Source organism: Myripristis murdjan, chromosome 24 (genome assembly GCF_902150065.1).
Source record: "Myripristis murdjan chromosome 24, fMyrMur1.1, whole genome shotgun sequence".
In the NCBI taxonomy this organism is placed as follows: domain Eukaryota; kingdom Metazoa; phylum Chordata; class Actinopteri; order Holocentriformes; family Holocentridae; genus Myripristis; species Myripristis murdjan.
This window is the reverse complement of record NC_044003.1, coordinates 31,414,105-31,427,754: the sequence shown is the minus strand read 5'-3', so window position 1 is coordinate 31,427,754 and position 13,650 is coordinate 31,414,105. Positions and strand designations below refer to the sequence as shown.

At 41.3% G+C, this 13,650-nt stretch overlaps 1 protein-coding gene across 2 annotated transcripts in view; it reads right to left on the bottom strand.

Moving 5' to 3' along the window:
- Positions 1-12,420, bottom strand: part of LOC115355795 (E3 ubiquitin-protein ligase RNF19A) — a 33,534-nt gene extending 21,114 nt beyond the window's left edge. For both annotated transcript variants that reach the window (XM_030046679.1, XM_030046680.1), the window contains exons 1-2: positions 12,187-12,420; positions 93-684 (exon numbers count right to left, since the gene is read on the bottom strand). In XM_030046679.1, the coding sequence (XP_029902539.1) occupies positions 93-245 (153 nt within the window). In that variant the 5' untranslated portion in view covers positions 246-684; positions 12,187-12,420. The remainder of the gene's footprint in view (positions 1-92; positions 685-12,186) is intronic.
- Between the last annotated feature and the right edge of the window lie 1,230 nt (positions 12,421-13,650).

The following is a 13,650-nucleotide window of genomic DNA, read 5'->3' as shown; positions in this document are numbered from 1 at the left end:
ATCAAAATAACTACACTAAACAAGTGACATCGGCTCACTTCCTTTCTTTCGTTCACTCCAAGACAACACTGGAGCTGAAGCCCCTCCCTCACCTGCTCCGGATGCTCGCTCGGGGTCAGGGTGATGGCCACTTCCTCTCTGGGCCAGGCCTCCACGGGCCTCTCGGGTCTCGGCTCCGATTTGGGCTTCCGGCTGAAGAAGTTGAGGAAGCTCAAGGGCCCCGTCTGCTGCTTGGGCCTTTTCATGGTCTGGAGCTGGAGCAGGGGCTGGAGCTGTGGTGCGCAGGCCAGAGACCATGAGCAAGATGCAACCCGGTGTGTGTGTACGCACACGCGCAGGTGTGTGCTTGTGTGTATTTGCACGTACGAGTTTGTATGTGTAAGTGTGCAGGCGCGCACAGCGAGCGCTCACGGCTCACAGTCTTGGAGCTGGCTTGCTGCTCTGTTGTACGAGTGAGGAAGAGAGAGCGAGAGGGAGACAGCGGGGAGGAGGTAATCCCCGCCGGAGGAGAACATCACTGACTTGGATCCTTTCCGAGGCCCGGGCATGTGGTTTCCTTCCCCCCGGCTCCTTCGCTTCCTCGCCCACTTCCACTGCAGTTCCACTCGTTCTGAACTAGCTCTGAACTGACGGATTGTCCTTCATCCTGTTAGGTTTCCTCTGTGCTGTCAGCAGCCCCTTGCCCTGGAAAAGGAGATTAACCACATTAAACATTATGGGGAGACTTGATGGAGGAAATGACAAGGCCTAAATCACAGTGAATCACAAGTGACAGTGTCAAATAAAAAGTGCAATGGTCTTCATAGGCATTCGTGGGAATTTGTCAGACAATATATAATTATACAGAAAGTCATTTTATGGAGATATAAAATGCATCATTGTAACCATACTACTTGCAGCTATCTTAAAATGGTAATGCTTGAGATGTTTTGACAGCAGAATAAGTAGGATTTTCCTAAAAAAAACAATGTACAGAACCATACAAAAATAGTTTCTCTCAGTCATCACTTCTGAGCCACTAGAAGTGTGTGTTGGTGTGTGTGTGTCAGAGACCCTGCCCTCTGCCTGGATTTTTTTGTTTTGCTGAGCTCGGGACTCTTCTGGGCATCGGCCATTGAATGAAAACTTGCTGCCGGTAGTTAGCTTAGACAGGGAGGAGGGGGCCAACTTTGCATCATGCTTTTTATGTCTTTGCTTGTTTAGGTTTTGTCTTTTTTATTTGACTTTTTTTTTTTTTACTTCCTTTTGCAATTCATGTATGAAAGGTGCTATATAAGGATTCATTTATAAAGATTATTATTATTATTATCAGTTGTAGTGGTAGTAGTAGTGCAATTATTATAGCTGGGGAAGAAAATTTTGCAAATAACACGCTTTTATGGCGGGATATTTTTTAGAAATTGTCCTCATTCTGTTAACCAGATTTACTTGTTTGTGTGCATTTTTATTCTTTTTTTTAAGCTACTGTAATTTCTGACAGAGAAAAACTGCTGTTAAACCCAATGCCATGTATGTAATGTCACTGTGAGCAAGACACATATTAGGTCCCCTAAGTACTGCAGCACAAGACAATGTGCAGTATCAATATTTAATCGAAGCACAGCATAATAATTGTGGCTTCACATCATTAAAGAACACTCCTAAGCCTCCCACGGGATTTTGTTCGTAAACAGCGGGGCTGCGGCCTGACCTAGGTACAGCAAAATGACATTTCCTGAAACCTGCGTAGATACAATGACAACAACCTGTTTCAAATTCTGACCTTTAAATAATGTTGTTTTTTCATTAAATTCAACCATTTTATTTCTGAACCTCTGTTTGTGTTATTTACACAGAGCTGATTCAAAGTGAAAACAGGAGGGGCAGGCATGGCTGGTGACCTTGCCTGCATATCACTCAGCCTCACACACATGAGGAAGAAGGTCACAGGCATGAGACACAAAGATGAGAACTTTGTGATCGTTCTGACGGAGAGATTCAGGGGTGAGGGAGGAAGAGGCAGAGGAAAGCCAGTGATAGACAACACAGACAACTCTTTCTGCTTCCATTAGGTGACGGCGGCCTTTCATAGCCAGGCCCTGAGAGCAATGGGAGCATGAGATGATTCATGCAACTCCAGACCAATTAAAACAGCCCAGCTGACGGTCGCTGTCTCCATTTTGGCACTATGTCAAACAAGACCATGTGGTTAAGATGTGCAATATGACATGACAATAATTTAACATCTATTTTAAGAACAAAGATGGCGTCTCTGCTACTGTGATTATAGAAAAGGCAACATCTGTGAGGTTTAAAAATGATGCACGCTTTTATATCAAATCAGCCTAAAGCTTTAAGCACAAAGATTCTGGATTTATGTAACACTGCAGCACCTAACCTGCCTCCCTTTTCCTCTTACAGGGAGCCCCAGAGGTGCAGCTCTGTTGATCCTCCCATCCTCTGGGTCCACAACACAAGCTCTTGCTCTGTGACTCTGAGGGACTGACACCAAGAGCCCCCATGTTTACTGTTGATATTTTAGAGAGCTGAAAAAGTCCTCCAAATGTGACTGTGCTGGAAATATCCTGAGGTGATGTCATACTGTTTACATTTGTCCCAGTCATCCACAAGACGACAAAATAAAGGGGGGAAAAAAACGCAACAAAACACCAGAATGAGCCCAGAAATGTGAGGCTCATTGCCAAGAGCGTGGCATTTAACGAGTGTTTCACTGTTTTGGGGGGAAGCCAAGGATTTTTTTTGAAATATCAAAGTTAGAAATGTGTATAAAATCAGATTATTGACATATAAAGCACAACACTGTTACATTACCTCCATAATAAGCAAAGTGAAAGTACAATACAGGTAATTGCCATATACGGCTGGACCCAAATATTCCACTATTTAGATTTTCGTTGGGTAGGTATTCAGTTTACAATTTTGGGATTCAGATGTTCTTTTTTGTTCTAAATGTAGGCTTACAATAACAGCGAACAGCTAAATACATTTTGTCAGCTCATTCTTGTGCTATATTTATACTTTTTAATGACTGTTACAGGGAAGACTACGACCTACAATGAAAAAAGAGAGCTGAGGGGGTAATACACTGAGAAAAAACTCAGAATTTCAGAGATTATAGCCGTACATTTACAACAAACAAAAAAAACCTCACAAATTAATGAGAAAATTGGAAAAATTACTCTTTTTTTTGCTTTTTTTTTTTTTTTTTTTTTTTTTTTTTGGTCAAGGCTCTACATGTGTTGACTTTGCTGCCGCTTGCCGTGTATCAGGCCTGCATCTGATGACCTCATTAAATTCTACTCTGCAGTTGCATTTAGTAACAAGGAAATCCTGGTGATTTTAGCCCAGAATCACAACATATTACCTCATGAATCTGTTAGTTTTTTTCTCATAAATTTATCACTTTAATCGACTTTATGGGACAAAATGCCTAAGACCTCACTTTAAATTGAGTGATGACAAGACAAAGGTAGGGTGCCAAATATGCAGTTTGAAACGGGCCTACCACGGAGGCACAACAAGCATGAAAAATCACCTGAATGCTGTAAGTAGTAGGATATAGTTTGTTTGTAAAAAAAAAACTGAGACGGGTATTAAAATAATCAGCTGAAGCTTCAAATATTCACTGTTGATCAATGCCGAAGCTCTGGAGCCCAAAAAATGGTATTCAGGCCATTCAAACAGGTGAAGAAAGTCACAGAGCCAATGGTGAGGTTGCAGCCCGTAGGTTTTGCTGCTATGGTTACAGTTCTTTCAGACTGCCTCCAATCCCGAGTCCAACCAATCTGCAAAAGTGCATCATCAAATTCTGATTTCAACACTTTTCTTTTTTTTTTTAAATGTTAAAGGAGGTACCGTTTGGCAAGCTCTCTGCATTAGGATACTTGAATATCCTCACATTTGATGGACTATGGACTTTTTGGTAAAACACTGGCCTGGATATGTTACTTTTTGTTATTTAAAACCTTGGTTTGAATCCAGCCCTGGCCCTTTACTGCATGTCATCCCTTCTCTCTGCCCTGTCTGTCCTGCCTCTCTCCACTAACTATGTCTATTAAAGCAGAAATGCCCAAAAAATAATCTTTAAAAAAAAAAAAAAAAAAAAATCAGTTTGATCAGGTTCCCCATTCATTCCAACGCTCCAAAACAGACGGCTAGGATGCACTTCAAAATGCAATCAAAAGAGAGGTTGCAGGTTTGTGTTTATTGGGACATTCATCCAGTTGTAGTCCTAATTTGAATATGAAACATAGTCTTCTGCCAGTAAGACTCGATCCTAGTGGTCCAAGTCTCGCTGCACTGACAATATAAACAAACAAGCAAGAGGTTTTGAAGGAAAAGCGTGTGGCATTCTCTGATAGAGTGCACAACCTTTTGGAACATAAAACCTGCACCAGGAACTGAGTAAAAACACAAAGTTTATGTAAATGTTGGAAACAAATATAAAACTACGACTTCTTTCTTGTTAATCTTTTAATGCAATAGTTTAGAGCAAAATCCCCTTTTGCCAGTTTATCCAGACCACATGTATTCAGCGGTGTAAGTTCCAACCAACCTCTCCTAAATCAAAGCTCGTTTTTAAGACATGTATTTCAAATCCACATGACACACTGTGTAAATAAGACAGCTTTGTAGTTGCTGTAAGGTTCATTTTTTCGCTTTGACGTAGCCAAGCTAACAGCTCCCATAAACTTCAAGTCTTTATGCTAAGCTAACACAAAGTGCTACCCGTAGGAGCCGAACCACTAGATGTACAGAGGTGAGAATGGTGTCTAACATCTTGTCTCGGTCTGGGGACGTCATTAAAAGGCTGTTTGACTCAATACACTAGAGTATTTCTTTAAAGTATATTTCAACCTTCTTTATGATTTCCTTGGAGCTTTGATTTTGAGCCTCAGTTTGCAAAACACATTGCAGAGGACGCAGAGATGACTGAAACTGAAATTATCAATATTCAAAAAGCAACCACAGTGATGTGGGTGCATGACTTTATGGTTTATATTGCAAAAAGGAACACAGACAGGCCAATGTCCTCACAATGGGACCTTAAATTACAAGCACTTGTATTCTGCATTGTCTCTGCAAAAGACTCAAGAGGTCATTTCTAATTGAAAGTTCTGTTTGAAAAGTAGAAAAACTTTGTAAATAAAGCAGGGGATTCATTCAGTGGAGAATCAAGTCATTGGTGACATAAAGAACTTAGTGTCCGCAACGACATCAAAGGGTAAAGGCCTGCAGATTATTTCCTCCTCTTCAAACACAGCTTTTTCTACCATTCCCCAAGTGTGTCGTCTTTGCTTGGTTGGTGCATCTGCTCGATTTTCCCCAACATCTGTATTCCACGGAGAGTGACTTTCTTAACTAAAGCACAGGATCCTTAGCCGCAGTGAGAAGCACATCAATGCGCTGCTGGTTATTTATAGAAAAAAATTCCCACACGTAAAGACATCAAAAGCATACAAGCAACAAATGCACAGAGTTAAATGTGCATGCTCATACATCTATGATGCATGTGCATGTGTACACACTTTGCATGCAAACATGCACATGCTCCAACGTGCACAGGCAGACACACACACACACACTCACACACACACAGCTTCGTGATGGCTTTGTAATTAAAGCCCAATGGGCCTTAGTGAGGGCTTATCGCTCCACACTAAAAGACAGATAGCCAAGTAATTAGACAATACAATTTGTTACCTAACGACTCAGATAACTTCCCATTGTGAGGGAACCGAGTTTTCCCACATAATATTCACAATTCAAACCCCTGTTTTGCACAGAAGTCGGCGCCTTCACTCAGCAAAGACAAAGCTTTCCATCATCCAGACAGGCAGGCAGCGACTTATGTGCAGTCTGTGAATATGAAATGAAATTAGACTGGACATTATAGCAGCAGAACCACTTCCTCAAACTTAATCATAGAGAATGACAGCTGAAGAACACACAAACACAAGGAGCTCTACATGTCCTTTTCTATTTCTTACCATTTCACTTATGCTTATATGTATTTTTTTTTTCTTGAGAATTTGAGCAACTGCAACTGACCCAATTTCCCCTCTGGGATCAATAAAGTATTTCTGATTCTGATGTAAGACATGGGTTTAAGCCATCTAAGACACGAATCATGGTGGATTAGCATATTTTGCAGAAGCATAGTGAGACACACTTGAATGAATGAATGAATGACTAAACGAATGAATGAAAGATTTATTTCTAACATGTACACAGTCGATGTGTACACTTTAGGCAGAAACAAAACAACAAGTTCTCTTTTCTCCACAACAAAGGAGATACACATGAACAGGTTAAAGAAGGAGCAGAAAGAGGTATGAACGGTCTCTGACAAGAAAATTTGTATATTCCCAGATTCCAGCTTCTCAAATGTGAATATTTTCTGGTTCCTTTAGTCCTCTATGGCAGTAAACTAAATATCTTTGGGCTGTGGACTGTTGGCTGGGACTAAACAAGACACAAGACATTTGAGGACATCACACTGGGCTGTGGGAAATAGTGATCAAAATTTTTCACCATTTTCTGTACACACACACACACACACACACACACACACACACACATGTATACCTGCTCATAACCCGTGCACACTTTGCCTATCTTAGCCTGTGGCCTGCATCCTTGCACTAAGTGATGCTTGTAAGACAAGCGTCACGTAGAATCAGATCTAAAGTCCCTGAAACAAAACACGCACCCACATGCACACACATACACAGACATGCAGACAAACATCCAACTCATGTGGACACAGAGATGGACACAGCGGAAGCTTCTGGATGACACGACACTGTTTGTCCTCTTCGGCCAGTAGCTATGATACACGTTCCTTTGTAAAGTCTGACAGTATGTAAGGAGACAGTACTGAATGCAGAAAAATCACACACAATTAAACATGCTAGTTTGTGCATGGGATAATGGTACCATTTGTCTTTATAGAAACATCAGAACCAGTAAAAAGTATCATGAGTGTTCATTTTAAACTAATTTGATACCTAAGACTGAAAAATATGGCATAAAAATAAGGATATGTTAAAATGATGATGTAACTTTTGCTGGGGTTTGTACCAAAAAAAAAAAAGATGAATTTTTTCTAAACCCCACAGTCAGATCTCTGTGCAGTCTGACCTCTAATGGTGGAACGTCGTCTGTGGTGGCAGGTGATGTCACCGTCTGTTGTACGCTACGGGTGGTGACATCACCTGCCACCACAGACCAGGCTTCTCACTCGTCACCACCAGAGGTCATGCTTCACACCAACTGGAGTTTGGAGTTTAGTTATTCTTTAATCTGTTTTTACATTTCATCTGTTTCATTTCTGCCTTTGGTTTAAATGAACGTCTTTCCATTCCAGCTTTTTGCATTGCATTCAGAAGCATGGAATGAGCTTTTTTTTAAAAAAAAAAAAAAAAAAAAAAAAAAAAAACACTGATAACTTAGCCTTGAGGAACAGTGACCTGCCCAGTAACAACAACAGTAATGGAAATCCTGCATTCCTGATGCAATTCATGGTCACAAGTCATGTGACTTGGCGTGTAAATCCCCAATTGCCAGACAACCAAGCTTACTCCCAAACCAACTCCTGTCTCTGCTGAGTAAGTTTAACCAACTCTCTCAACTGTGTCTGACCAAGTACAGAGAAGTGATGATGAGGATGTGGAGAAAGGAGAGAGGGGGATGGGAAGTTTAATGTCCTGCCTCAGAAGGCTCCAGGGAAAATACAGTAGAGCCAGAGATGGACACAGATGCTGAGAGACAGAGAACATATCTTCGCTTTACAGCTTAATGGTTTTCTTTTCTCTTGAATGAGTGAATATGTGTGTGAGTGACTGAGTGTGTGTGTGTGTTTGTGTGTGTGTGTGTGTGTGTGTATGTTGCGTGTGTACGCGCACGCGTGTGTGTGTTTGTAGAGTACATCGTAAAATGCTCCGCGGGCCAAAGAGACGTAACATCCACTTAAACACCCCCAACCCCCCCACCTGCTCACGCTGATTCTAGCACCACTTTGATGTTTCTGACTGCCCTCATCTTCTAGAGAATTCTTGGCCACAGAGAATGAACAATTACATAAATCAGCCTGTACAAGAACTCAAATTCTTGAGACGTCTTGGGGGATTACTGAGAATTAAGGAGCAAACAAAAAATCTCCTTGAGAACTTTCTTTCACTGCCAGTGAATATATAAACCAGAATTTTTGTGGGGGGATTTGCAGCTCCCTCCAAGTGGAAATACTGACCTAAATATGTAGCCGATTTCTTGACTTTGAATCATTGTAATAAAAAGTGAAATATTCAGTTTGAGTTTGGGGCACAATTGCACAGTCCTGTGCATGTAAAATTGCATGGGTAATAATCACTGTGAGGCAGGTATTGTTATGTTTCAGGGTTGGGGCAACAGGCGAAAATACCTAATAAGGGCTGATATATCAGCATTATCACGATGTGCGCATCTGCAATAGTCACACTGCAGGACTCGCAATGTCAAGTGAGACAAATTAACTCAAGCAGGTCATGCTATAACTTTTTTGCTGCTTAGTGCAACAAAAAAACTGGCAAGGTGCTCCTTTTCCATGACTAATCTACAAGAAAACTGGAGTGGATTTGCTCCTAGTGACATGCACAGCCTGTGTGTCACCTGCCTGTGAACATGCAGATGTGGCTACTGCCACACACAATGTCCCCTGGATGCTACAGGCAGGTGTATCAGCAGCACCTCATCCTGGTGCTGTTTTTCATAATGCAATATATATATCACAGAACAAAATACATATCACAGTGTTAGTTTTTTCAAGTATCATGCAACCCTAATGCCTACAGTCCTACAGGGGTTAGGTAACCATGCCACTGAGGAGAGGGAAAAATCAGTAGATGCTGAAGAGGGCTCTCCTGTGGGAGTTGTGCTCTCTCGAAGCTGCGATCTTCTGAAGATCAATACCAGACCCTTTTCCTGAGAGAAATCCTCCACACAGTATTTCTCCACAGTCTTCACATGTTAAAAAGTGGAGGGGAGACTTTGGAATACAGTACATGCAAACTCTTCAGTGCTATAACTCAGTCTTGCCGGAGCCATTTCATCTTGTTTACTTAATTCATAATGTGATATCAGATTTGTTACAGATATGCTAAGATGCAGATATGCTAAACGCCAATACAAATAAGCCCATATTATTCTCAGTTATTGGGAATTTATTTTCTCACATACTGCACTGACACACACTCTGAGAAGGGACTCTGTGTCACATGTGTCTCAAGAGGAAGCAGAGTACTACTGCAGTTATCAGCCACGTCCCTGGAGAAGGTGGGATGCTCAAGGAGACTCAACAAGATGAGTAAACCTGTGACCTTCCACGCAGCCCTGCCTGCACTCTCCCTGTGGGCATCACAAATTGCTGGGTTTACATCAATATGCATTCAACAGTCTTTGTTTTTTCGTACCCAAAAGCCCTGCTTTTTTCACCCAAAGGGAGTGGTCGCCAACAAATAATACCCCTTCTGTTTACCAGCAACTATGGCAGCACACAGACACAAAAGCTTCTGCAACATGTCTTAGTCCTAATTTGCAGCAGCCATGCCTCATATTTCATTTATTTCCAACAGGCAAAACACAATAGACAGCCCATCCCTTGGCCACCAGCAACACTAGACACCATTACATAATGTGCAAAGGCTTTGGCTGGAGCCCTGTTTTCTTGCTTTTTGACATGGTTCAGTAGCCTGAATCATAACAATTTTTGTCTATAAACAAGAGCTGTATAGTAGGGGTGGAACAATAAATCAATACCGCAATATGCAGCGATACCATAGAAACTGAATGGGTAGAGCCGGCGTGGGCCTTTGCAGGCCTTGAGTTCATGGCATAACAGAGTATTTCTGGGTGGTTCATGTTGCCCAGGCAACAACTGTAGCGTTCACTGATGTCATCACGTTGGCAGAAGAGTTTGTTTAAAAAGCTTTATTGAAACTTAAATCATGACAAAGCAAGCACCTTGCTTTGCTTGGATCTTACTGTCATGGTGCGCACAGTTCGCACGACATTAATTCAAATCATTGGCAGGATGCTAAAGCTAAGCTAATAATTATTGGTAGCTAATACATAGATGATACACTTATGCCAAGTATCTATATTTGGAGTTTCAACTTAATTTGCATAGATAGCACATTTGAGGCGTATTTGTTCCCAGACTTTAGGTGTTTTCACTTTTTTTTTTTTTTGTATTTTTGTAATATTTTGTAGGCTTAATGCACATATTTATAAATAATGCGCCTAATGCATATACTTTTTTATAAAATTCTACTGCACATATTTTTAGATATCTATTTGTTTTTCCATTTTAATTTCACTTAGGAAAGGAAAACAAAAGGACAAAGGAAAACTTTGCATCTATTTTATCTAATAGGATAAAGTTTTCAGTCTGCTCATCTCACTTCAGTCATTTTTATTGCAGCGCTATTTGGCCATACAATATTGCTACTCGATACAAAATGCCAGAAATGACCAAAATATTGCGATACTATGCTTTAGTATTGCGATATTTAAAATATTGTGATAATATCATATTGCAAGTTACCCTGTGGTTCCCATCCCTGCATGGGCTGTAATACCCATGGTGATTATCAAAGCACCCAGTGTTCCCATTAGGAACCACTCTGCACCGCAATGCTTCCAGAGGTATCGTGCTATTAATAGATGCCAGACAATTTGAATATACTGCTGATGGGCAACAATGTAAACATTTCCTAAAAAACTCTAATAAGGCGTCACAGAGGGTTTGCACTGGGAGATTTGACCTAATGCACAGAAGGGATAATTGAGTTATTCAGAGAAAATGCTTAACCTGACCTCTTTACACTGGACACAGATAAGCTTTAGTTGCATACATAATGAGAAAATGAGATGGAATGAACTCTTATTATTTATGTGTGAAAATCAAACTGTAATCGCATTTTGTGACTCTAGACTAGAAGTTATGAGTTGCAGGAGTGCCTGCCCTTCCTTCCTGATTAAATAAGCCACGCCTTTTTAACCTCTACATGAATGCATGCAGGCTGGAGCCTATAGTAGTGCACTCCTCCTCTTGATGACCTATGGAATCAGAATGACAGATGGAGTTATTACACAACAAGCATCTGCCCCAAAGCTCTTTCCCCTCCTTCAAAACGCTATTGGAGGAAACAGGGCACTTTGGTGATATTGTCCTTTAAGTTGAAGCATGACTGGCACAGGGGACTGCGTCTCTACTTTTTTTTTTTTTTTTTTTTTTACAGGATGATGTGACACTTGTTGTTAAGGAGCTGTTGCCATACAATGTGTTGCCTGAAGCTGAGTTTTCAGCCCCTTCCAGTAGCCTGCATGTCGATTTACACCGTGGGGAGCAACCATGCTGATACACCCTATTAAATATCTCTTCACTGGACAGAAGCCCACATCAGCAATGCGGGTTTCAGAGGCATGTGAGCGACCTCAGACTGCCCACACATCCCCACTGCCCCGCGGCATCCCTGACCAAAATATTTCTGGAATAGCTACTGGGAATTATGTTGCGTCTGTGGCACTCAACAGATTGACCTTATGGCACTTTATGGTATTTTTATCTCTTGTACAGCGCTACAAGGGGACTTAGTTTTCCTATGAAAACATTATTATGGTATGATAGCATCATTAGCTTATAAAATGTAGGCTATTGCTTTATCGGAATTACGCGCACTCATGATTGGGCCTATTTCCTTCAACTCCAGACCGTACCTTAAATAACACTAGTAGCCTATTAGAACCCCCAAATAACAGCCAAATAATCCATATAAACACCCTTTATGTTGGAGGATAATTTATACATCAAATTGAAACTTCAGGCGTGCTCTAAGGCGGACTAATAAAAGACAGAGCTATAATTTCCAGCCTTTTTTGTTTTTGTTTTGAAATCATACACACACATCCACTTTAATTATTTAAACGGGGGTCTGTCCGGGGCATCATAGGCTATTGCAGGGAGTGGCAAGGTTATTAGGCTACGTATTCGCATTCATCTCCATCTCCAGGTCCAAAGCGCGTCGCAGGCTCGCAGTCACGAACAATAACAAACAAACTGAAACGCCGCATGAAGGCGCGTCTGAAAGCCCGGCCGGGAGCCACAGAAAACACACAATAATTTCTATTACGTAAACGGTATCTTACCTTTCTCTCCGGTGCCTTCTCTTTGCAGCGTTGAATCAACAACTGACTCCTCCCCTTAGAGGACCAAACAGTCGCACAGAACCCCTCCTCTGCTGCTGTCCCGATAACGAATCTGACCGTCTGGGCTGCAGGGAGGACAGGATTTGGTAGGGCGGCCCGGTCCGGCAGAGAGGAGAGGAGATCCCCGGTGAGGACAGCCTTCCCCCGGTAGGCTACGGCAGCAGACTGACGGCTTTGCACGGGCCTGAGGGGAGGCACACTGCAGTGACATGGACCAATGGGATGACGCAGAATGAAGGATCTCCAATTCATAAATGTCCGTGGTCCCACAAAGCACAATGTTTCTCTAACGTCCGCCACAACACACAGACACAAGTCAGGCCACGGACCAGCATCTCATGAAAAACTGTGCACTGCGAGCAATTGTTGCAAATGATATTAACTTTGCAGTAGTCTATGATGGAGGTGCAGACATAATAGTGATGACAGTGAAAACACAGATTATATATCAGGTATAACTACATACATTGTGATCTTCTGGATTATGGACATGAATATGTACTCATTTCTTGTCCTATGTGTGATGTCTGCTTTGATAATACAAATACTTATTTGTCATGCCAATAAAGTACTTTTGAATTTGAAAATTTGAGTAATCATTTTTCTGCTTTCTCTAACTGGGATATATTTTTGGTGGAAGTAAATTATTACTCATTTTGCACTAAAGACCCCTTGCAACTATCTCACTGACCCCTGGGGGAGCCCTACTTTAACCACCACTGCCATAAACAACTTCACTGAGACAAATTCCTACTGAATTTTATGAAGTGACTTCGCCCTGCAAGATTAGCATATTCTCATCATAGGAGCTTGATGCCTCAAAACCAAATTTTTCAAGAACAGCACAGAGCTGTTGTCAGACACTGAATTTGAGAAGACTCAAAGCAATAAGGAGTAAAGTGTTTGTGGTGCCCTTGTGAAAACACTTTCAGGCGGAAGAATGGATCCTAAGAGAGACATACAGCACAGAGAAAGAGTAATGACTGACAAAAGAAAGATTTTACATCTCATCTGCACCTCTAGACTCTGAGGGATTACTGATTTTCAACACATATCAGTCTAAGGATCAAACCTTATCTACAGGTCCTAAATCTTAATAATTGCTGCTACTTTATAATACGTGTCTGACTACAAACATTTTCTTAATAAAACAAGCAATTTCTGAAGTTGCATCTACTTCAAGGTAGCAGGCCTGTTATTGTAATGTGACTTAAATTACTGTACTGGTCTTCCCAGTAGAATAGGATTAAACTGGTGGTGATACTCAGGGAAAAACATAATAATCACTCTCCTCTTATATGATTTTTTCCCAAATATGCCAGTGAAAAAAAAAGAACACAAAGCATGGGAACAACAATGCATTCATTTTCATCCTCACCTGTTCATTAGTTTAAAATAAATGTC